The 23472-nt window shown below is 35.0% G+C and overlaps 2 protein-coding genes and 1 pseudogene across 2 annotated transcripts; 2 read left to right on the top strand and 1 right to left on the bottom strand.

Annotated features, from left to right (window-relative positions):
- LOC120148944 (exocyst complex component EXO84A-like) lies at window positions 1-7196 on the bottom strand. The gene is made up of 7 exons (XM_039161906.1): window positions 7022-7196; window positions 6798-6895; window positions 1459-2506; window positions 815-1330; window positions 429-617; window positions 216-352; window positions 1-139 (listed from the first exon to the last, which is right to left on the bottom strand). The coding sequence occupies exons 1-7, from the start codon at window positions 7148-7150 to the stop codon at window positions 4-6; spliced, it is 2253 nt and encodes a 750-aa protein (XP_039017837.1). The 5' UTR covers window positions 7151-7196; the 3' UTR covers window positions 1-3.
- A 4452-nt stretch (window positions 7197-11648) lies between these two features.
- On the top strand, window positions 11649-15124 carry LOC120148932 (hydroxyproline O-galactosyltransferase GALT4-like). Its single transcript, XM_039161895.1, has 7 exons — window positions 11649-12701; window positions 12932-13164; window positions 13241-13531; window positions 13614-13742; window positions 13883-14053; window positions 14633-14740; window positions 14867-15124. The coding sequence occupies exons 1-7, from the start codon at window positions 11843-11845 to the stop codon at window positions 15074-15076; spliced, it is 2001 nt and encodes a 666-aa protein (XP_039017826.1). The 5' UTR covers window positions 11649-11842; the 3' UTR covers window positions 15077-15124.
- A 660-nt stretch (window positions 15125-15784) lies between these two features.
- LOC120149066 lies at window positions 15785-20367 on the top strand (annotated as a pseudogene).
- Window positions 20368-23472: the final 3105 nt, after the last annotated feature.

Raw genomic sequence — 23472 nt, 5'->3', positions numbered from 1 at the left:
ACTTCAGAACGAAGCTGCCGACGCCGATGCCGTAGGGCTTGTTACGTCTCCCTCCTGAGTAGTAAAGTTGTCCTTACCACTTAACATCTTTATTGCTATTTGAGCAACTTCGGCAAACCAGTCATCCTCCGGCAACACGCTGCGTTCAGAAGGGTCAGTCTAGTGTATCGAAACTAAAAATGCTCCCATAATGATATTGGTCATATGAAATGTACCTGTATGGATCAATTCCGGTTGCAGCCAGCGCCTCGATAGCTCTCTCGATTATGGTTTTGATAACTTGTTGCAGATTTCGTGACAGATACCGGCCTTCAGAAGCGAAGATCATTACAAATTCCATGTCCAGATAAAGCTGCATCGAAGCAAAAACGAAAGTTATATGATGTTCAATCATCTAACCTAATGTATTTGTAGTCGATTGAGTATACCTGTTGAAGACCGAGGGGACCCAAAGGTGTCGGCCCCTGCTCGATCTCTTCCCAAAAGGTTTGGTCATCGGAAAGCCAAAGGATCACAGTCTCTGTTTGTCTCATTAATAGAAGTGTAGCAAACCTTTCCCTTCCCACAAACATATCAGCTGCTATACTTGCCATCCTTGTTATTTTTTCAAACAGTTCCTGAAAACAAGGTAAAATTGTAGAGGAGAAAGGTTTATCCTAGTAAGTGATAAGAAGTATAATTATGAACACCAGAATTATGTATCAAATAGGTAACTGTTTGTATCCCATTTGTCCGGCTTGAATTCAATAGATGTCATATCTTACTTTTTTCATGTTGGATGCTTATGTCATGACTTAGGAAATCAAGATATTACCTGGAAAATTGGTGATGGAAACCATTCAGGTTCCTCAGTATGGCTATCCATACTTATGTATATCTCTGCGTTGAGACGCATGTCCCCGTCGACAGTGAAGATAAGATCGAGGGCGTGTTGTCTACAAAAGCTATCTCGCAAACGTTCAACCGAGCGGTTTAATTTCCGCTTCCATTCCCTTTGTTCCGGAACACGGCCTTGCCTATCCGAAGTGCTTCTAGGGGTCGCATCCACTCTGCTAGCCTGGATCAATGGCAAAAGTTTCAATGCAGCCCGGGGAAGCAGTTCATCCGCTAGCAATGACGCATTGGCAAGCAAAGCCAATTGTTGCGCTTCACTCTCTGCCATCTTGAGAATTCTATTCCCGGAACCATCTAAAGTTTCTTCGTTTTCCATCGAACCAGGCAATGCACTTATCAATAGATTAACATAGGAATTGAATATTTGTAAAACTCCTTCCAAAGCTGGACCATCCAATTGAAGAATCTCAAGGGGGCCAACATCCTCCATAAATGCCTAGAACCAGACATAATGCAGATTAGGAACACCAAAGATTCTAAAACTTGCAAAACAAGGAATAAAAAGTACATTTTACTTATGTTTGATCACATAACATTAATCGCTATAGAAGCGGAAATAATTACCTTAACCATTGAATTCAATTTGTGAGCACTGCTTGAAAGCTTTGGCTGTGGCATATTTGCACTACTAAAAGATAAAGTAGAAGATAACCGACGTGCATCACCCGGTGCATAAGAAAGCACCCAATCATCTGCAGCAGCAAGTGCAGCAGTACTCTGTTCGATTCTTTTTAAGGTGGCACTGAATGCCAGGTCGACACACGGCTTAAAATGCCTCATTAAAATAGGGGAAAGGGCCAATCCACGAGCTTCTAACAAAGCGCAATGGCCAAGGCATATCTGAACACATTCAGTGGCCACTCTTAGACCCCCAGCAGCTGCCGATGAAGCTAGAGCATGTCTCTTTAAGAGAAGCGCGAATGTGTCGGTTTGCTTGACAGCCCATGTTACTAGTTCAGATGAATATGCAGGTTCCTCGCCGAAAACCGCTAAGGAATCACTAGATGCTTGCGCAATTGTTGAAAATACAAGCTGTGAAAGAGCCGAAGTAGTTGATCCTCCATGAGAATTGTTCGTAGGACGAAGACTTTGCATACCACGCTGCAGCCTCTGCTGGTGAGTATTGAGCAGCAATGTATGGGCATGTGGACCGTCCCCGAGATTTTTAATCGACAAAACGGCCGAACGGAGCTCGGCACCTTTCGTGAAAGGTTGGCAAGTAGTCTCTGCGAGCTGATCAACTAGTTTTTGTCTCAGCAAAGTGAGGGCAGTCTTCAACCTTTGAAGTGCATCTGGACTCAAGTTCTGTTTAGTATTAGATTCTTTTGCTACTTTTTCCCCTTCCTCCAATGCGGCCATAGCTTCATCCACTCTCTTTTCAGCCAATAGAACTTCAAGGTTCTCCTCATATTCAACAAACCACTTCTCGGTTTTATTAAGTTTCGTATTTTTAACAGCAAATATGTTATCCTCTTCCGAATCGTCAGTGCCGGCTGTCAAGGAATCAAGGAAGACACCTTCGGCTAAACCGTGAACTAAAGCTGCCTGAGTAGAAAGAAGATTCCTCATCGAAAGGAGCTCCCCCTCAAGAACTGTAATCTCCTTGGATGTACTTCAAATGCAAAGAATTTCAAGAGTTTAGAATCTTAAGGTCAGGGCCGGCCCTGAGCCCAGACGTGGGGGCGACCGCCTAGGGCCCATTTTTGGAGGGGCCCATTCTTAAAAGTCGATACAAGATACAAACTCAGATTTTTTTTATCTTTTACCCTAGAAGATATGTAAAAAGAAATGGATATAAATATTCTAAAGCATTTGTAAAACATGGTCCCCATTTCTTTAATAAACACTAAAAGTTGATGGCAATTGCATTCACGTGATTGTACAATTTTTCTTACAATTCAATTATAAAATAGGGCCCCATTTATTTAATAAGCACTATGACAGACATGAACGGTACAATTTCTTACAATTCAATTATAAAATAGGCCCCCCATTTATTTAATAAGTACTATGGCGGACATGAACGTTATTGTACCATTTTTCTTACCATTTAATTATAAAATGTGGCCCCATTTCTTTAATAAGCCCTAAAAGTCATTTTACTCTCCCCATTTCTCTCTGCAACTCACATCCGCCTTCTCCAAAACCTTCAACATCTCACCGGCCACCACTCTATTTACCTTCAGCATCAAAGCCTAAAACTTTCCTAAACACTCCGATCTATTTACCTTAATCCAAATCAAAATTGAAAATCACATAAATAAGGCCAAAACGCCCTTAAACCGAGACCTGAATTTTGGTTTCTGTTTGCTCCGATGAACCCGACTTCGATGGCCGATGGGAAGCTCCGATGAACCCGACTTCGATGGGAAGCTCCGATGACTCACAAGTAACGCTTTCCCCTTTCTCTTTGACTCTATTTTGCTTTATAAATTTTTGTTTTTATTGTTGTATTCGAAATAAAAAACGAATGAATAAAGACTCTTGTATTGTCTTGATTCTCTGGTTTGTGTGTTGCTTCAAAAAATTAAAGAAAATGTTTGGTATTCTCTGATTTCTCTTGAATGAAGGGGAAAAAAATAAATTATGATTTGTCTAGTAAAGTTTTGGCATATATTTCTGGTTTTAAATTATGATTTTTCTGTGTAGTAAAGTTTTGTTATAACTTAAATGTTTTAAAAGGATGAATGGATGATTGATACAATTTGTTAAGGCTCTGTTTACTTGATGTTTTTTGATGTTTTTATTTTGGTGTTCATGTTATAACTATTAATATTTATGTCAACAGTGTCAATTATCAAATTGGGAATTTGGCTGCAATTATTACAATTCTAATTGAAGAATCCAGGTGCAATTGTTCTTTTCTTATACTTATTTATTAGAATTGGTTTGTGTTTGACTCTTTGATGAGATGTTGCCTAAAAAAAATTTGTCTGGAAGTGAAAAAAGAAAAAAAAGAAAGCGAGATGAGGAGTTAAAAAAGTCACAAAAAGGTGCTCTTGATAAATTTGTGTTTAAAAATGTTGATTCTCATGAAACTTTGAATCAATCAACTGAAAATTTGCATATTGAAAATTCTGGAAATTCTGAAAATGTGAATGATCCAATTGACTTTAATGATGTGCCAATTGATGAAAATGTTGAAAATTTAGGCATTGGTGAAGAAACACTTCCTCATTTGAATATATATGATTCTATAAATTGGGAGAATCTTGACAATAATGCGAGGGATATATTAGTTGAAAAAGGGCCCATAAGAGAAATGGATCTTGAATTTTTTGTTGATAAATATTATAGACATTTCTCATATGCATGTTATTCTAGAAAGTTGAGCAATGGTGAGACTAGTGATAGAAAATGGTTAGTTTATTCTAAAAATGTTGACAAAATGTATTGTTTTTGTTGCAAGTTGTTCAACTCGATTAGTAATGAAAGTTTGTTAGCAAATGATGGCTTAAGTGATTGGAAACATATTAGCCAAAGACTTAAACAACATGAAAATAGTGTTGAACATATGACTAATATGAATACTTGGAATGAATTGAGAGTTAGATTGAATAAAAATCAAACAATCGATAAAAATTTGCAAGAAAAGATTATGAAAGAGAAAGAGCGTTGGAGACAAGTGTTATAAAGAATATTCTCAGTTGTGAAATGTCTTGCTAAACATAATCTTGCATTTCGAGGATCCAATGAAAAAATATATCAAGATAACAATGGTAATTTCTAGGATTGATTGAAATGATTGCAGAGTTTGATGTGATTATGCAAGATCATGTTAGACGCATTCAGGATCGTGAAATTCATTATCATTATCTTGGACATAAAATTCAAAATGAGTTCATTTCCCTTTTGTCTCAAAGTGTGAAAAATTCTATCATTAAGATCATTAAAGAGGCTAAATACTTTTCCATAATTCTTGATTGTACGCCTGATGTGAGCCATCAAGAACAAATGACCCTCATAGTTCGATGTGTTAATATATTAAATAACAAAGTTAAAATTGAGGAGTTCTTTTTGGAGTTTCTAAAAGTGGATGATACATCTGGATTAGGACTCTTTAATGAACTACAAAATGTTTTGAAGTCTCTTGATCTTAATGTTGATGATGTGAGGGGACAAGGTTATGATAACGGTTCTAATATGAAAGGAAAGCACCAAGGTGTTCAAAAAATATTTCTTGAAATTAATCCAAAAGCATTATACATGCCTTGTGCTTGTCATAGTTTAAATCTCACTCTTGGTGATATGTCACATTCTTGTGTTAAAGCTATTTCTTTTTTTTGGAGTTGTACAACGCATATATGCATTGTTTTCGGGTTCTACAAAGAGATGGAAAATTTTACTTGATAATGTTCCTGGATTAACTGTGAAATATTTATCAAATACTCGATGGGAGAGTCGAATTAAAAGTGTCAAAGCTATTAGATTTCAATGTCCCCAAATAAGATTGGCTTTGTGTGAATTATATGAATCTTGTGAAAATGATGCAAAGTCAAAAAGTGAAGCTGAAAGTTTGGTGAATGCACTCTCAAGTTTTGAGTTTTTGCTTGGTGTTGTGATTTGGTATGACATTTTATTTTCTGTTAATATGGTAAGCAAGAAATTACAATCTAAGTCTATGTGCATTGATACTACCATAAGGCAACTAGAAGGTGTGATGTCCTACTTTGAAAAATATAGAGATGAAGGCTTTACAACTAGTATGAATGTAGCTAAAAGTCTTGCACTTGAAATGGATGTGGAGCCTATCTTTCCCGCAAAACGTCGTGTGATTAGGAAGAATTTTTTTGGAGAGAATAATGAGAATAACGAAGTTGAATCGCCTGAAGAGTCATTTAGAGTCAATTATTTTTTTGGTTGTGGTAGATATGACAATTACTTCTTCGAAGAATAGATTTGAGCAATTGAAGACATTTGAAAGTATTTTTGGATTTTTATATGATTCAAATAAGTTAAAGTCATTAGATGATAATGAGTTGAAAGAATGTTGTGCTCATTTTCATTCTACCTTTTCTCATGGCAATTCATCAGATGTTGATTTAGATGATCTTTTCTCTGAATTAAAAGTCTTACAAATGACTTTGCCGACAGAATTGTTATCCGCTACTGAAATTCTTAAGTTTGTCAATTCTGCAGATTGTTATCCGAATGCTTCAATTACTTATAGGATTTTATTAACTGTGCCTTTGACCGTAGCTTCAGCCGAAAGAAGTTTCTCAAAGCTTAAATTAATAAAAACGTACTAGAGGTCATCAATGTCACAAGAAAGATTGAATGGTTTAGCAACATTAGCTATTGAGAAGGAGATGATAGGAAACATTGATGTTGATGTTATTATCAATGACTTTGCATCTCAAAATGCTAGAAGAAACCGTTTCTTATGAGAATTTGTGTATGTTGTTTTGTAGGTGAGAGACGTCAATTTTCGATTGAGAGAAACGATTATAAGAGATGATTGAAGACATAATAGGAGTAAATTGAGTGAAAATTGTGATGTCTCTTTATATATTTGGTAAAATAATTTTGGTTAATGTAATAGAATCTACTCGTATAATTTTTAATGAAAAAATTTGTTTGACATTTATCGAAATTTATTCTTGAAATTTAAGTTATTTTTTTAAGGGCCCGTATCTCTTATTTTGCCTAGGGCCCTTAAAATGTCAGGACCGGCCCTGCTTAAGGTTGGCATGTACTAAACCAAGAATTGATACTTTCTTTAATCAATGCCAGCATCTAATTATCGCAAACCCCGATCAATATTATGTTGATTCTCTTTCAATCATTCAAAAGATTAACTGGCAACAAGAAACAAGTTGACTACCGAGAAATACAGAACACTAAGTATTTTACACAAATACATCATCGGTATAGATCCTTGAGTGAGTATAATAAAGACTTACCGTATAAAGGCAGTATAATTAGCGTACACACTTTTACGCATTTCCTCTGCAGACGCCTTCCTTAACTCTAACAAGTTCATGCACGCATGCTTTATCTCCTGTGATTAAAAAATTGAACGGAAGGAAAATTCGGAATCCCATTTGATCGCATAAATCATTATGACTGACGTGTATTTGACTATTTGCCTATGCATATGATCATTAGAGAATTGAAATTAATTTACCTTCTCCGTCATGTTGTTACATTTGGATTGGAGATAAGCATCGGGATTGAACTGCGAAGCTTTGAAGAGCTTCAAGCGATCGCTGAGAGTGAGGTTACTCTCCAGCTCTGTTAGGTTACCGATGCTCATTTTTATTTTTCTGAATCCAAAATTTTTACCAGGGAAAACCCAGAAAACGTTAACGTTAATATAACCAGGCGATCATGAAAAATTAAATTGAATTAAACGAAAGAGTGAACAAGAAGATTTCTGAAATTGGGAGGCAGAGTCGGGCATGTTTTGCCATGAAGATTTCAACGTAAAACTCTCGCGTGTTTGTTTCAGATTTATTTTTGCTGTTATATTTTCACATTGAGCTCTTCTAATCTGATGGTCCGGGATTTCGTTTGGGATTCACAGGCAAATCTCAGCCGTTGATGACATATCATCATTATTTTTTTAGAAATTCATTCTCCATAGTTCATCATAAAAAAACTAAATTCATTTCTCATTATGTTTTACGATCGAAATTATTGATGGCATTTAAGTTATATAATATCATAACATCAAATATTTATCATTTTTTTTCTGATAGAATGTATATATACCATCTAAAGAAACAGCAAAACCGCAACAACCAACAACAAAACACTACAAATAAGTTATAAAACTCAAGCTATACATTTCCTGCAGTATTCCTCCTAATAAGTTCTATCTGCACAATTTTTTTTTATTACAATCATAAATTTCCTCCTCATTCCTATATAAGTCCCTAAAACTTCTATTCCTTTCTTCCCAAAGAAAGTATATATAGGGATGGAAACGAATCGGGTTAGGGACAGGTTTTTGTTAACCCGATCCGACTCGAAAATATGTACTCTCTACCTGAACTTGACTTAAGCCGAAAATTTTGCATCTTACATACAACCCGATCAGAAAAATATATATCTTTCACTCAACTCTGACTCGATTTTCAAAGTATAAATCAAACCTGACCCAATATAAATTAATGATTTAATCAAAACAATAATAAAATTTCTAAGAAAATTACATTATTATCCTCAGGTTGGATCAATGTCGGAGTTTTTTACCCTCCCACTTGAACCCAACTCGACCCGACTTAACCCCTTAAAAAATCTGACTCGATCGGATATGATCGAAACTCATTAGATGTTTTAAACAAAAAGGTAGAAAGAGATTTACCCCTCCAACGAGATAGCATCCATTGAAGCTCACCCTCCAAGCTAGTGCTCCCACGATACGCATCACTTCAGAACATAACAGCTCTCCAAACCCGAGTCGAGAAAAGACAATAAAAAAAGAAATGATTTCTGGTTTCCTCTTCTTCCCCACAAAGCATATAAGCACCCTCGAACTAGGCCTATCTAGGTACACTGTCCTTATTTGCTAGACGATTGAGCAGAGCCAACCAAGGCACAACATGTCTAGGAATATGCAATGGGAACTAAATTAATTTCTGACACAGAACTTTATAATTCTTCACCCTTATCTCTTGCCAAATCCACCTCGTTCGAACAGGCCTTGAACACCTAGCGTGGAATAATGGTCATGCATCTTCTTAAGTGAGAAAATTTTCTTTAAACCTCAACTCATCCAACTGCTCGGAGTAAAACTCCAAACGTCGATCCCCTTAAGAACATAAGTCTTCACCCACGCCACCCAAAAGGACCCATCATTTGCCAAAAATTTCATAAGAAGCCGAAGGAGACACACACGATCCCAACAAGCCAAATCCTAGAGACCTAATCCCCTTTAGCGTTAAGGATACGTTTGATTCACGGAATGTAAGATTATCAGTGGGAATAAAAAATTACCAAGGAATAAGATTACTGGAATGTTGTATTTTGTATTTGGTTGATTTAGCAGGAATGTAAGATTACAGTGTTTGGTTAAAGGAATAAAATATTATTGAATGTATATTTTACGAAATTGTCCTTATTAAATATTTATTTTTTTTAACAAGTTGAATTATACTATAATATTACTATAATTAATTTATATATTTTCTTTAAAAAATTTAAATTCATAAAATTTATATAACTTTTTTACAAAATTGAAAAGATAAATAGATTTAATGAAAGGGTAAACTTTTATTTTAACCTCTGAACTTCATATAAAATTTTAATTATAGATTTTTTTTGTAAATCTAAAATAGTTTAAGGATAAATTTATAATTTAACATTCGTAGAATTTTTGTTATTCAACTACAGAAGAAGGATATTTTTGAAGAAAATTTTTTTAAGGGCATTTTAGTCTAAAATGCCGGTAATCCAACAATACCTAAGGGAAGGGGTAATCACATTCCCAGTAATATACCCAAAAAATATACTGTTAGTAATAAAAGATTACGATAGCAGAGAATGTTGGACAAACAAACGAGGGAATGATGATTGCATTCCCTCAGTAATAAAATATACCTTGAACCAAACAGCTCCTAAGAGTACAAATCCGATTCCAACTCACCTTAGCATCATAAGTCGTAAAATCAGAACCCTCCAAGAAAATCTCATTCGCATCCCCAATTATTCTCTAAATTATCTTTTTCTTTACCGAATTGTTCTAAAAAAAAAAGATTTTAAACTTTAAAAAGTATTATGTTTTATTTAAATAAAAATTAATTGTATGACACATCCCAATTTATGATTTATATTTTAAATTGATCCTCAAATTTTTATAGATATGATAAGATATTATAACTTTTTTATTGACATGATAACTATATCGATAAAACAGAGAAAAATATTCTCTAAATTTTATAATTTGCTTATTATAAGCAACATAGAATAGAGTGAGGAGATGTTGTTGTCTTATTTTAAAGATTGATTACGAATTGTTAACTTTTTTTTTTCTCTAAATAATGTGGTAATACGTTATTTTGTTGTATTTGTGAATTGTTAAACATTAGAATTGTTTTATCGATTATTTTGATTTTTTTATTAAATATGATGTCTTAAGTTTATATTAAGTTATATGTAGTATTATTAGATTTTACATATATTTAAATAAAAATTAAAGTAAAAATTCTGACAAACATAATGAGCAATTAATCAAATTAAGTTTGTAAAAAAAAACTAATCAAATTAAGCAATGATTTTTTTTAACGAGTATGAGTTAAAAAATTATCAAATTTATTAAGTATTTAATTAAATCAAATAATTTTTTAATCAAGTCTAACATTGCTCAACTGGACCACAACTAACCCCGACTTATCGATGGTGGGTTTCATCTACGACATGCTGGAGAACTTTTGCAGCAGGAGGCTGATTTTTGTGTAAATTGTGTACCACGTGAGGCGAATAGAGCGACACACGAGCTTGCTCGGTGGACATTACCTAATTTGGTATCGTTTAACCTTTATATTTTTACTCGTGTGGTATCTGTATTTTAATTCAATTTGATATTTAAATATGTTTGTTTTAATATACCGCTTAATTTTGTTATCGATATAACATGCGTTTCTAACGAATCTAATACATAAAATGAATATGTTTTTAATATAATATATACATTCATTAATTTTAATATATTAACGATATTTTATTTTATTATGCCTCATTGATTATTGAGATGTAATGTCATCATATGTATAGAGTATAAACTTTGAATGTAGAATGTAATGTCATCATACGTATCAATAAAAAAAATGTTAAGCATTGTTTCAAACTAATATCGGTTTCAAATGTCAAATTTGGTATCTAACTTTTATTGGTATAATTTTTTTAAAATATCTTAAATTCGCGTTACTCTTATAAATATTATTTAAATGTGAAATCTGGAATAAAAATAAATTATTCTAAATTATTAGTACTGTACAGTAGACTCATAACCTTGTTGTGTACAGTGTAATTTGCATTTGGATGAAAATTTAAATTTCAAAAAGAAAAGGAGAAAAAGACATTTCCAACGATTAAAAACTCCACCTAACGAACACCGATTCCAAATGTCTCTCAACGGTCTCCCGTTCAATTTCAATCACTTGTCCTCCGAAGTGTAATTTTAATTAATTAAATGGATTCTTTTTATATCAAATATATTATAGCTTTTAGTTTTATTTAGTATTTAATTAATGTAATACAATATTTGAAGATGCTCGTTAATAAAATCAATTAAAGATCCAAAATTAATTTCTTGTACGACATAAAAAGATATCCCGATCTCAATAAAAAAAATTATTCGTTTTTCTTTTATTTTCTTTAAAACGAAGCTTTCAATAATTAATTTATTCAACTAAAAGAAAATTCTATGGTATTTATTTGATTATTATTTCTGACCGCTGAATGTTGCATCACTTCATGTTCACTGCACCCGTAGACCACTGTTTTCAGAACGTGGTATTGAATCATCTCCCGTGTCACCTAAACGATGCGTTTTGAAAAGTTAACTTTTAATTTTATAAATAAATTAAAATAACGTTCCTCTATATAAATGTTTGTAATTTTTAATCTAAACTAATCCATTAATAACTTAAATATTAATGATTAAATAAAAGTATTTATAAATTGTAGATTTTAATATTAAAGACCTTTTGTTTCTAATATTAAAAAAATCATTTTGTTTTAAATATTAAAAAATTCAGCAAGTTGGTACTTGGAAACAAAAGTATGGCGAAAAATTTGAAGGTTTTGTCTCGAAAAATTCCTTTTCCAGTCTTTCTCTCTCTTTGTTTCCGTTTTTGAAGAGCTAATGCGCTCTTTGAATGCTTTCCGTTTAACTAAAAACACCCAAATCCTTTGCTCTCTTCTCTGCCAATCAAATCTAGGGTTTCAGCTCTCCACCCATTTCCATAAACTGAAACCAAAGCCTTTTCTTTTCAAGTAAACGATGAAGAGAGCAAAATTTGACTCGTTAGTGTCGCTGAGTCGACTTAGGCTGGTTCAGTTCTTGATGGGGGTTTTGTTCCTCTGCCTTCTGTTCATGAGCTTCGAAATCCCGCTGGTTTTCAAAACTGGTTCGGCGGGCTTCTATACTGACACATTGCCCAGACCTTTGTTTATCGAGAGGGAAGTGGACTTCACCGACAAATCGGCCCCTGCTCGACCGGACGATGACCATAAACTCGTCCGCCAAGCCGGAATCCGGACACCTCCGCGGAGAATGTCGGAGTTCAAGTCTGTGTCGGGTCTTCTTTTCAACGAAAGCTCTTTCGCCAGCAATGATTCTAAGGACGAGTTCTCGTTGCTCCACAAAACCGCGCGACACGCCTTCGTTGTCGGCAAGAAACTCTGGGACGACCTTCAATCGGCTCTAAATAAATCCGATTCAGAATCCGACCGGAAAAATCAAATGAAAAAACGAACCGAATCATGCCCCGAATCAATCGCCTTATCGGGGTCGGAGTTCGTGAACCAGGGCCGGGTCTTGCTCATCCCCTGCGGGTTAACATTAGGGTCCCACATTACGGTTGTCGGGATGCCGCATTGGGCGCATGCAGAGGATGACCCGAAAATTGCAATATTGAAAGAAGGGGATGAGTCAGTGATGGTAACGCAGTTTATGATGGAACTGCAAGGGTTGAAGACTGTCGACGGCGAGGATCCGCCTCGCATTCTTCATTTCAATCCGAGATTGAAGGGGGATTGGAGCGGGAAGCCGGTGATCGAGCACAATACTTGTTATCGAATGCAATGGGGATCTGCCTTGAGGTGCGAAGGGTGGAAGTCTAGAGCTGACGAGGAAACAGGTTACCTTAATTTTTCGTTCATTTGTTTGAATGCTGTATGCTGACTAAGTAAATGGAGAATATGGGTTGAAAAATTTCTATGAATTTGGTATTTAATTGTTGGTGGTTAGTTGTAGTGAAGTTGGTTATGGCGTTGCTTTATGATCTTGCTAGAATGAGGGTAGTTTACAAGTTACTTATTTGAGCCATTATATATATTCTGATTGTTTTTCTCTTTTTTGGGGTGATAGTTGATGGACAAGTGAAGTGCGAGAAATGGATTCGAGATGATGACAATGGCTCGGAAGACTCAAAGGCTACATGGTGGTTGAAAAGATTGATAGGCCAAAAGAATAAGGTCGCATTTGATTGGCCCTACCCTTTTGTGGAGGGAAAGTTATTTGTTCTCACATTGAGTGCTGGATTGGAGGGTTATCATATCAATGTCAATGGGCGTCATGTTACCTCATTCCCATATCGGACTGTAAGTATCCTCTTTGTTGTTGTCTTATCGATATGATGAATATATAACCCATCTTTAAATTCCCAATGACATGCAGGGATTTTTGCTCGAGGATGCTACTGGGCTATCTCTAAAGGGTGACCTTGATGTTCACTCCATATATGCTGCTTCCTTGTCCACTTCTCATCCAAGTTTTGCTCCACAAAAGCATCTTGAGAGGTTGAGTAAATGGAAGGCGCCTCCACTACCCGATGGAAATGTAGAGCTTTTTATCGGGATTCTTTCTGCTGGCAATCATTTTGCTGACAGGATGGCTGTGAGGAAGTCCTGGATGCAGCATAAGTTAATAAAGTCTTCCAGAGTAGTTGCTCGATTTTTCGTAGCATTGGTAAGGGTAGATAAAGCAGGCACAAGTTATTTCCTTTGGAAAATTCCTTTGCCTAATATATTTATACCCTTTTTCTTTTTAGAATGGAAGAAAGGATATAAATGTGGAACTGAAGAAGGAAGCTGAATATTTTGGTGATATCGTTATAGTTCCTTACATGGATAACTATGACTTAGTTGTACTTAAAACAGTTGCCATCTGTGAATATGGGGTGAGTGAGTGATCGAATGATATGATGTTGCTTACTTTTCCCCTTGCTGAAACTTTTTCATATGTGTATATATAATTAATTCAATATTGTTCTTTAGTTGTTAAAAGATCTACTTTTATATGGTATCTTATTGTTCACAGGTCCGAACGGTGGATGCAAAATACATTATGAAGTGTGATGATGATACATTTGTCTGGGTGAACCCTGTGATTAAGGAAGCAAAGAAGCTTGGAAATAAAAGCCTGTATATAGGAAATATAAATTACTACCACAGACCCCTGCGAGACGGTAAATGGGCAGTAACGTATGAGGTGTGTGCAACCTGTTGAACTTAGCAAATTTTAGTGGAATTTGATTTGAACAACTTATTCTTTTACATTTGCTTTCTTACCTTCATCACTGCATCTTAATCATTATTTGTATTTTGATATACTTTGCCACACTGCTATCAATTAATAAAATAACAGAGCATCCCGTATCAATTCATAACATAACGGGGCATCCTGTATCAATTCTTGATACATATGTATTCTGTGATGAATCATGCAATATCTTCTTTAGTTTGGCTTTGACAAGTCTATTTGTCAGTTTTGACTGATGCTACATGGAACATTAGTGAGTAATGAACATTAAAATTACTAAATACTTTAGTGGCATGATAAACTAATTTTTTTTATTATGTTCAATGTAAACTGGTTTAGATTTTAAAGATGGATTAAATTAAGTTGTAGATAGCACAAAACATGCTCTTTCCTTCCTGTGGTTCACTGTTTAAAGGGTTTCTGTCTATTAAAGAACTTCCTATGCATTCATCCGAGCGGACAAGAAATCGCAAAAATGATATAAAATCATCAGTTCTTGACATCTGCTGTCCTTTGTTTTTTCTTAAGGAATGGCCAGAAGAAGAATATCCTCCCTACGCTAATGGTCCAGGGTACATAGTCTCATCTGACATTGCACAGTTTATTGTAGATGAGTTCGAGAAACACAAGTTGCGAGTAAGTCATCTCTATTTATTCATTCATTCATTCTACTCTTGACCCGTGCTTTGTCCAGTGTGTGTGGTTGTTAAAAAATATTGGAATCAATCACCATTTGGTAAAACATTCGAGCACATTTTGCAGCTATTCAAGATGGAAGATGTGAGCATGGGGATGTGGGTGGAAAATTTCAACAGTTCGAAAGTGGTGGAGTATCAACACAGCGCGAAGTTTTGCCAGTTCGGATGCATAGAGGATTATTACACCGCTCATTACCAATCTCCGAGACAGATGATATGCATGTGGGATAAATTACAGAAGCAAGGAAAGCCCCAATGCTGCAACATGAGATGACAGCCATTGGATAAAGAAATTAATATACATAGTTTTCACTTACAAATTCGAGTAAGGTAAAGAGAGAGAACAAATTTTGCGGTCATGGTAGATCTATGTATATATGGGGAGCAATTCTTACTCCATTTTGTCTATATTTCTTTCATTTCCCTTCCAATGATGATAAAGAAATTAACATGGTGAGCATATTTGAACAGCACAGACTTTGTAATTAGGCTGGGGAATAGGGAGTAAACGATAAGTGTTAATGTTAGGTGGTTTTGAATCCTGCTGCTATTTATAAGGTGGTACATATATATACATATAAAAGGTGTGATCTACTTATGCAGTACAGAACGTTGTAGTTTTATATTAATTTAAGATCAGAATATAAATTGATAGTTGAGATTTAAAGTTGGAAATGATTTTTTTAATAGAAAAGTAGATAATTTCTGACATTAGTTTACACTTAAAATGTTGGAAATAGATTTTATGTCATATATATTATAAATTAAAAATCATTTTTATGTAGATCAAATCATATAATGAAAACCAAGTTTTATGTGTAAATTTGACCAAATTGTTCATCAAAAGTGTTCATCTCTACTTTTAATTTAACATTAAATCTCTGTATGCGTGCTGAATACATGGCCCAATGAAGAAAAAAATACTCTAAATTGTTGGCATGTAAAAGCCCAATAGACCTACAGAAAATCATAAGGAAGCCCAATGACTACGATAAGCTCTGTTTCGAGTTGCAGCTGCAATTTGGTCTCTGGTTCTCTGGCCAAGCAAGCGAAGCAAAATCTTTGTGCCTCTTTTGGAACAACGGAACCAATTGAAAGCAGGTTGCTAATGATTTTGTTCGAATTCAAGGTATCACCTTTTTACCCTTTCCTTTTAATGGGTTTTCTTTTTTTTCTTTTCTCTGCCATCAAGTTTTCTTCATTGAAGTGTTCTCTGAAATCCGCAACATAATGTTGTTCCATCCGTTCATAGGGGTTTTCTATGGATTCAGATGAGATGATAGAGCCATAGGAATTGTTGCTTTGCGTTTGAATGTTCATGGTAAAGAATTTAAAATTAGCTTTCCTGGTGTTCGATGAATTGCCTATGAGAGAATTGTTCATATGGATGTAGAAAAAGTTATATATTCTTTAAGCTGTTCGAATCAGCTTCTTTCATTAATACGTGGTTTTAAATTCTTTCCCTTTAGGAACAACAAAAACTGATGGTATATTTATTCAGCGTGACGGCATTTTAGAGGTGATTGAATTGGCATCATTAGCTAAATAGATTAAGTATTAAATTTTCCCTCTTTATTTCAAAACCCATTCGAGTAGCGGATTTAAAATGCTTTGCTGAAAGGAGAATTTCGGGTACATTTTTTTTAACTTCAAAATCATTAGATCTGTTTATTGATTGCACAATTCAGAGAGGTAGACTAACTTTTTCCGAGTTATTTTCTGAATAATTAGACAATATATTGATATGCATGAAGCTCCCCTCTCCCCAAATCATGTTGTTAAACCGACTCATGTATTGTTTAACTATTGAATTAGACTCCAAATCAACATTTGGTTTATGTCCAAAGTTTAGCTGAAATGAGAAGAATGATGAACTTGTAGAAATTTATTTAACGTGTTGCCTGGTGATGAATTTTTTGGGGCTTTTGATCTCATTTAGCATTTAGTGATGATAAAATATTGTTGAAACTGTGGTTTGACTGATTTGCTACCATACTGAGTTACTGACTATGATAATTTGCTGATTTTGTCATGATAATTTAAGTCCTTTGTACAATGGTGTGATGAGAAAGTTCTTTCATTCTATATCTTCTGCATGGAGAGGAATTGCTGTATTGTTGAACAAGGATCCTCAAAAGTTCTCATGATGGGTTTTCCCTGCAAAGATGAACAGGTTAGCTGTCTCTTTTCTGAGCCGTTGTTTCCAGCGCTTATCTCATTGCCACCCCCAAAACTTTTTCCCTAAATACTGGTCCATTTATTCTCAAAAGATATTTTGGCCAAATACCCTACTTGTCACTCTGAGCCAGTCTGCCGTGTTCTGAAGTCTTATGAGTCCAAATTTAGATCTGATCATTTGATTTGGGTTTTGATGAACATTAAGGATGATTATGGACTTGTTTTGGATTTCTTTGAGTGGTCATGCTTGCATAGAAACCCGACACCCGAAGACGTTGCATTGGTGTCCAAATTGCTGTAGCTTCAAAAGATTTGAAAATGGTTCATCAACTTATTCGTGACTTCTGGTCAAAACCTAATTTGGATATTCGTTTGTCATTCAATTACTTCTTTGAGCGTTTAATTTACGCTTACAAGGACTGGGGTTCAGATCCCAATGTGTTTGATGTTTTTTTTCTTTTCAAGTTCTTGTTGAAGCCGGGTTGCTTGATGAAGGGAAAAAACTCTTTGACAAAATTTTAAATTAAAAGACCATCTCGATGGGCATTTGGAGTGCAGCGAATGTTTTCATTGAACTTCCTGATGTCAGCATTTGTTGGAATACGGTGTCGTATAACATTATCATTAATTTGCTCTGTCGATTAGGAAAAATAAAAGAAGGCCATCGTTTACTCTTGTAGATGGAGTTGAAGGTCTGTATTCCTGATGTTGTAACATATAGCACCATAATTAATGGATATTGTCATACAGGGAAGCTGCAAAGGGTGTTACGGCTCGTTGACGATATGCGAACTAAAGCATTAAAGTCTAACCCTTATACCTATAGCAGCATAATTTATCTACTGTGCAAGACCGGTAAGGTAGTTGAAGCAGAGAAGGTTTTGAGAGAGATGTTGAACCAGGGAATACTCCCTGATAATGTGGTATACACAACTCTCATAGACAGTTCCCGTAAGCTAGGGAATATTGCTTCCACGAATAGGTTGGTAAACAAGATTCATGGTCGAAAAATTATCCCTGAGATATTAACTTGTACATCTATAATCTGCTGGTTTTGTCGAGCTGGAAAGATGACGGAAGCTTGTACTTTCTTTCAAGAAATGCTTGGTACAGGGTTGGAACCCGATGAAGTTACATACACAGCACTTATTGATGGTTATTGCAAGGCAGGTGAAATGAAAGAGGTCTTTGCCCTCCATAATCAGATGGTGCAGATGGGGCTTATACCGAATTGTCACTTACACTGCACTTGTCGACGGCAACAGCCTTTGTAAATGTGGGGAGGTAGATATAGCAAAGGAGCTTCTTCACGAAATGTGTGGCAGGGTCTTTCAACCAAACATCTTTACTTACAACTCACTTGTTAACGGGCTTTGTAAATCAGGAAACATCCCACAAGCTATTAAACTGATGAAAGATATGGAGACCGCGGAATTCATCCCGATGTGATTACATACGCCACTCTAATGGATGCACACTGTAAGACGGATGAAATGGCCAAGTCACATGAGCTTCTGAAGAAGATGTTGGATAAAGGAATTCAACTGACGCCCATTACGTTCAGTGTGCTTATGAACGGGTTTTGCTTGTCTGGACTGCTGGAAGATGGTGAGAAGTTACTACAATGCATGTTGGAGAAAGGTATAACGCCTAACGCGACGACGTATAGTTATCTTATGAAGCAGTACTGCATACGAAAGGATATGCGTGCCGCAGCTGCAATGCGGAAAAGCATGTATGCGCAAGGAGTGATACCAGATGCCAACTCCTATAACATTTTGATATAAGGGCATTGTAAAGCTAGAAATATGAAAGAGGCATGGTTCTTACGCTGAGAAATTATGGATAAGGGATATGATCTTACGGCTAGTTCGTACAATGCTCTGATTAAAGGTTTTAACAAGAGGGAAAAATTCAGTGAGGCTAGGGAAATTTTCGAAGAGATGAGAAGGAAAGGGTTGGCAGCAGATAAAGAGATATATGGTATTTTTGTTATGAACTATAAGAAGGGCACATGGAGACCACACTGGAACTTTGTGAAGTGATAGAGAACTGCCTTGTAAGCAAGCTTAAATAGGAGTGTGATTGTATAAATTAATTAAGTTTGAATAAATAAAGTTGTGTTCGTATCCATTTGTTTATTTTTTTTGTTTAAATTTTTGGTATAATGTATGTGTTTTTTTTAATGTATTCTTGTTCGGTTCATTTATTCTTGTTCGGTTCATTTAACGTTTACCAACTTGTTTAGTGTCCAAGAATGAACACTTTCTTTTTTACATTTCTATTTATAAGCCAAAGAAAAATGGTGAAATTACACTACTAGTTCTTAAGATTCTTAGATTACACAGTTTGAACTTTAAAACTCACATTGTGTTCAATTTGATCTCTATTTTCACCATTATTTAAAATGTAAAAAAGATAATCAAATAAATAATTTTATAAATGAGTCGATAAACGAATTTTTAAATGAGCTTGTTAGTGAGTATAAACTAATAGAACATACCTCTTTTTCATTCATTAAATAAACATAAAAATTCAATTCATACTCATTTATTTAATATAATAAATGAAAGTTATATAAATTATTTAATATAATAAATAATTTATTGCTCATGAGTTATTTCATTATCTTAAAACCGCTCCTCTAGGTATTACTCGTGGTGCTACTTTTATCGACGGGAATTATTTCTGACATGGAGACTATCCTTCGATTTTACTGTGGGCTGGCAGTTCTACTGAATGGGGCTGGTCGATGGTTGCGTGGGAGACTATTTGTAAGCCAAAGCGTGTTAGGGGCCTTGGGTTTGGTGATCTTCATCAATTCAACCTTGCCTTGCTTGGTAAACTAGTGTGGCGTTGTATCCGGTTTCCTTCTACTTTGTCGGCTCGTGTGTTATCTTCCAAGTACTTTCCGCATGGCCGTATCTTAGAAGCTCGCCTGGAGGACCGTCCATCTTATGCTTGGCAGGGTATTTACAATGTCGTAACTCATAACCGCTCTTTTGGAGGGTTTTATTTAGTGTGTCGGCCTGTAGATACTAAATTTTTGTCCCGGTTTTATTTATATTATTATTATTATTAAATATATTATTATAAGCCCAAGACCCGGAGGCCCGTTTTACAAATCTTGGAGGCCCAGACCAATCCAGGCCCAAACAGACAATCCAAACCCTTTAGGGTTTGTATCATTCATGCTAGGGTTTCAAACCCTAGCCCTCCAGCCGCCTCTGATGATTCCAGAAGGCCAGCCATCGCCTCTGTCAGGTGGTCCAACGTCCAGCTGCCGACACTCCAGTGCCACGCCACCTCGTCGCCGAAGCCTCTAGAAGCTCTGCTGCCACGACTCTGATCGTCCACGTTGTTGCCTATGGTGAGTCACCACCATAGTTATGGTGACTCATCGAAAGCTTCCTAAGGGACCGATCCGACGAAAGCCTCGGCACCACACCTGCAAAATAAAAAAAGGCAGAGAGGAAGAATCGGAAACAGACAGAGAGCAATAAAAAAAACAGAAACGAAAGAAAAAACGAAGAAAAAAAAACTACCAACGATCCCAGTCAACGACGAACCAGCAACCAAAAAAAAAGAAAGAAGAGAGGAAATAAACTTACTCTGTCATCGGAGAACCCCAACCGTCGCCAGAAACAACCAAAACCCGAAGGTATTTTCATAGATTTGCTCCGATCAGGAGCTTTTTAAGAAAAACGATCACCGGAACCGTCATTAGGACGGTCCGATCTACGTTTTGGTAAAAAAAAAAAATTTCTCGGCCACCGGATGCGGTGGCCGGCGGTGAGGACGGCGGAGGCAGACGGCTGCCGTCCGGTGCTGCTTCTCTCGTTTTAGAGAGAAGCCAGAGAGAACTCTGGCTATCTCAGTTTTGAGAGAGAAGAGAAAGGATGAAATGAGAGAATGGCCTGTAGGGCCAGCTGGTTTCGGGTATTTATACCCTTTCCCAAACGACGCTATTTTGGGAAGGGTATATCTGTAATTTCGCGCATGGCCAAACCCTTTCCGTAGCCATCCGAGTTTTGTAATTAGTCATTTTAGTCACTGAAACTAACTTCTGAACGTTCTAATTCAGTCTTCAAATTTTATTTTATTATGTTTTAGTCCTTACCAGTATTAAATAATATATTTAGGATAAATATCAAATTTAGTCCCTCATAGTTTAGTAATTATTATTTTAATCCCGTATTACGAATTATGGTTAAATTACACTTTTAATGCCCATCTTTTATATATTTCGAATTAGTACTTTAGTTTTATAATTTTACATTTTAATCATTAATTTTCATTTTTGACTATGAATTTTTAATATTTTATATTTAAATACTATATTTTTAATTCTTTTTATTTTAACCATTATTTGTAATATTATTTTATTATTATTATTATTTTTTATTATTATTTTTATTAGTTATATAAATAAATATATATATATATAAATAATAGTTGCCTATTCGTTAAAATCCTATATTTCATAAATTACTTTTAATAATCATATTTTAATATTTATTTATTTTTCAATATTAAGAAAGGGCAGTCTTAAAACAACTGGATGTCCATTTTCTGATATTTTTAAATAAATAAATATCCTATTTTTTTAATTATATATTAATTGTTTTAATTATTTATTTATTTTTTAATATTGAAGAAAATAGCTGTCTTAAGGCACTTAGAAGTCATTTTCTGATATTTCTAAATAAATAAATATTTTATTTATAAAATATATATAAATTAATATATTTTTTTTTCAAAATTATAATTTTAAATTAAATAGGATTATAAATTAAATATATCTTTGAATTTTTAAATTTCTAATAATAGAGACAATTTATAATTAAAAAGTACCAATTTTGGGCGTTGTAGGGGTGCTAATCCTTCCCTAAACGTAACCGACCACGAATCCCTTTTTATTTCTAAAAAGAATGAATTTTTGGTTAAAACGCAAATCAGTTTATCTTTTAACTGATGTTTTCTTAAAAACTCTTTTAAAAGATAATTTTTTAGGTATTCGACCTACCTGACCCAAAAGACCGATGGCGACTCCCAAATTATTTTAAACCATTTATTCACATCACTTTTCCCGCCAAGTAAAAAATTCGTGCTCGGACGAAAACCGGTTACGACAGCTTGGCGACTCCACTGGGGACCGTCAAACTTTAAAATCAATTGTAAATTGTCTCTATCAGTTGGAAATTAAAAATTCATATATTTAATTTTTAATTATTTTCTTTCAAATTTTTTATTACTTATTATTTTTATATTATTTTATTAATATTTTTTTTATTTTATTCAAGTATTAATTATTTTATTTGTCTCTTAGAGGTTTGAATATTTCTCCTCGCACACAACACTTGCATTGCATAAACATAATCTATATAACTGAGACTTATCCCTTTTAAGTGGGAGTGAAAGCGACGTCTTCGTGAGAATTTATTCTCCGTGTCAGACCTAGCAAGTAACTTTCAGGGTTTATATGCTCTATATCTTCGTGAGAATTTATTCTCCGTGTCAAGTATAGAGAAATGTGTCCCCTCGAATTGAACTCGATCCGCTTAAGTCTGTAATGGATTAGGATTGAGGGTTGACAGCCCAAGGGGGCATCAACAAGGACAGTTCGAGTACCTTTACTCCTAGAACTAAAAACCTGCATATAATAAACCCTAGAAACTCTCTCGATCTGAAACCATGCCGAAATTTTGTCAGTAGGTATACACAAAGGAGAAATAAACTCTAGCTTTTAATTTATTTTATTTCCTTTTCTTTTTCCTGAATAAATGCATGCAAACTAGAAATCATGCGGTTAGGTTAATTTTTCCAAACAAAGCATGGAACTAGAAAGCATGAGGTTAAGATTTATACCTTGATAGATAGATTTTTTTCCATTAGTTTGTACTAACTATTATATTTTTCTTATTTTTTCATGCATGTTACATTGCTCTAATCTGTTCATATTGATTTCTTTTGTTTACATTGCATGATCATGGCATAACCAAAAGGTGTTTACTTGAAATACTGTTCATCATATTGGAAAGAAATCGTAAATGGACAAAAAGTTTTATGATCAAACAAAATATGATGCGGCCAAGAAAAGATATCCTGAGGGAACTCTGAAGATAGAGGAGAGCTATGCACCCAAAGATCGTATGCCCATTGAAGAGCAAAAGGAGATACGAGAAATAAGAGAGCAGATATCCAAGATGATGGATAGAATATCTGTTTTGGCCAAAAGAGAAGAGATTCCTGCACAGAAAGAGAGAGAGCTCAATGAACTTAACCCTGCAATGTCAGATACGCAAGGGACTTCGGATCTTAACCAACTTGAGAAATTACAGACAGTCATCATTCGTATTCACAAATCGTCTGGAGATACCAAAGAAATAGGTGATCAGAAATCATCGAAGTTTGGTCTGCTCCCGACGTCTAAAACTCAGGTTCAATCAAAGACAAAAGGTGATCCTCATTTTGATGCTATCCCTATATCAT

This window comes from Hibiscus syriacus, unplaced genomic scaffold, assembly GCF_006381635.1.
Source record: "Hibiscus syriacus cultivar Baekdansim isolate YM2019G1 unplaced genomic scaffold, ASM638163v2 tig00110988_pilon, whole genome shotgun sequence".
NCBI lineage: Eukaryota > Viridiplantae > Streptophyta > Magnoliopsida > Malvales > Malvaceae > Hibiscus > Hibiscus syriacus.
This window is presented reverse-complemented; position numbering and strand designations above follow the sequence as displayed.

Bases quoted from the DNA above. Each gene is read 5' to 3' on its own strand.
- LOC120148944 (XM_039161906.1), bottom strand. From the start codon at position 7,150: ATGAGCATCGGTAACCTAACAGAGCTGGAGAGTAACCTCACTCTCAGC. The intron at 2,507-6,797 runs GTAAGTCTTTAT...TTGCATTTGAAG, and splicing joins AATTATACTGCCTTTATACG to TACATCCAAGGAGATTACAG. The intron at 1,331-1,458 runs GTAATTATTTCC...GTCTGGTTCTAG, and splicing joins AATTGAATTCAATGGTTAAG to GCATTTATGGAGGATGTTGG.
- LOC120148932 (XM_039161895.1), top strand. From the start codon at position 11,843: ATGAAGAGAGCAAAATTTGACTCGTTAGTGTCGCTGAGTCGACTTAGG. The intron at 13,165-13,240 runs GTAAGTATCCTC...AATGACATGCAG, and splicing joins CCTCATTCCCATATCGGACT to GGATTTTTGCTCGAGGATGC. The intron at 14,054-14,632 runs GTGTGTGCAACC...TTTTTTCTTAAG, and splicing joins AATGGGCAGTAACGTATGAG to GAATGGCCAGAAGAAGAATA.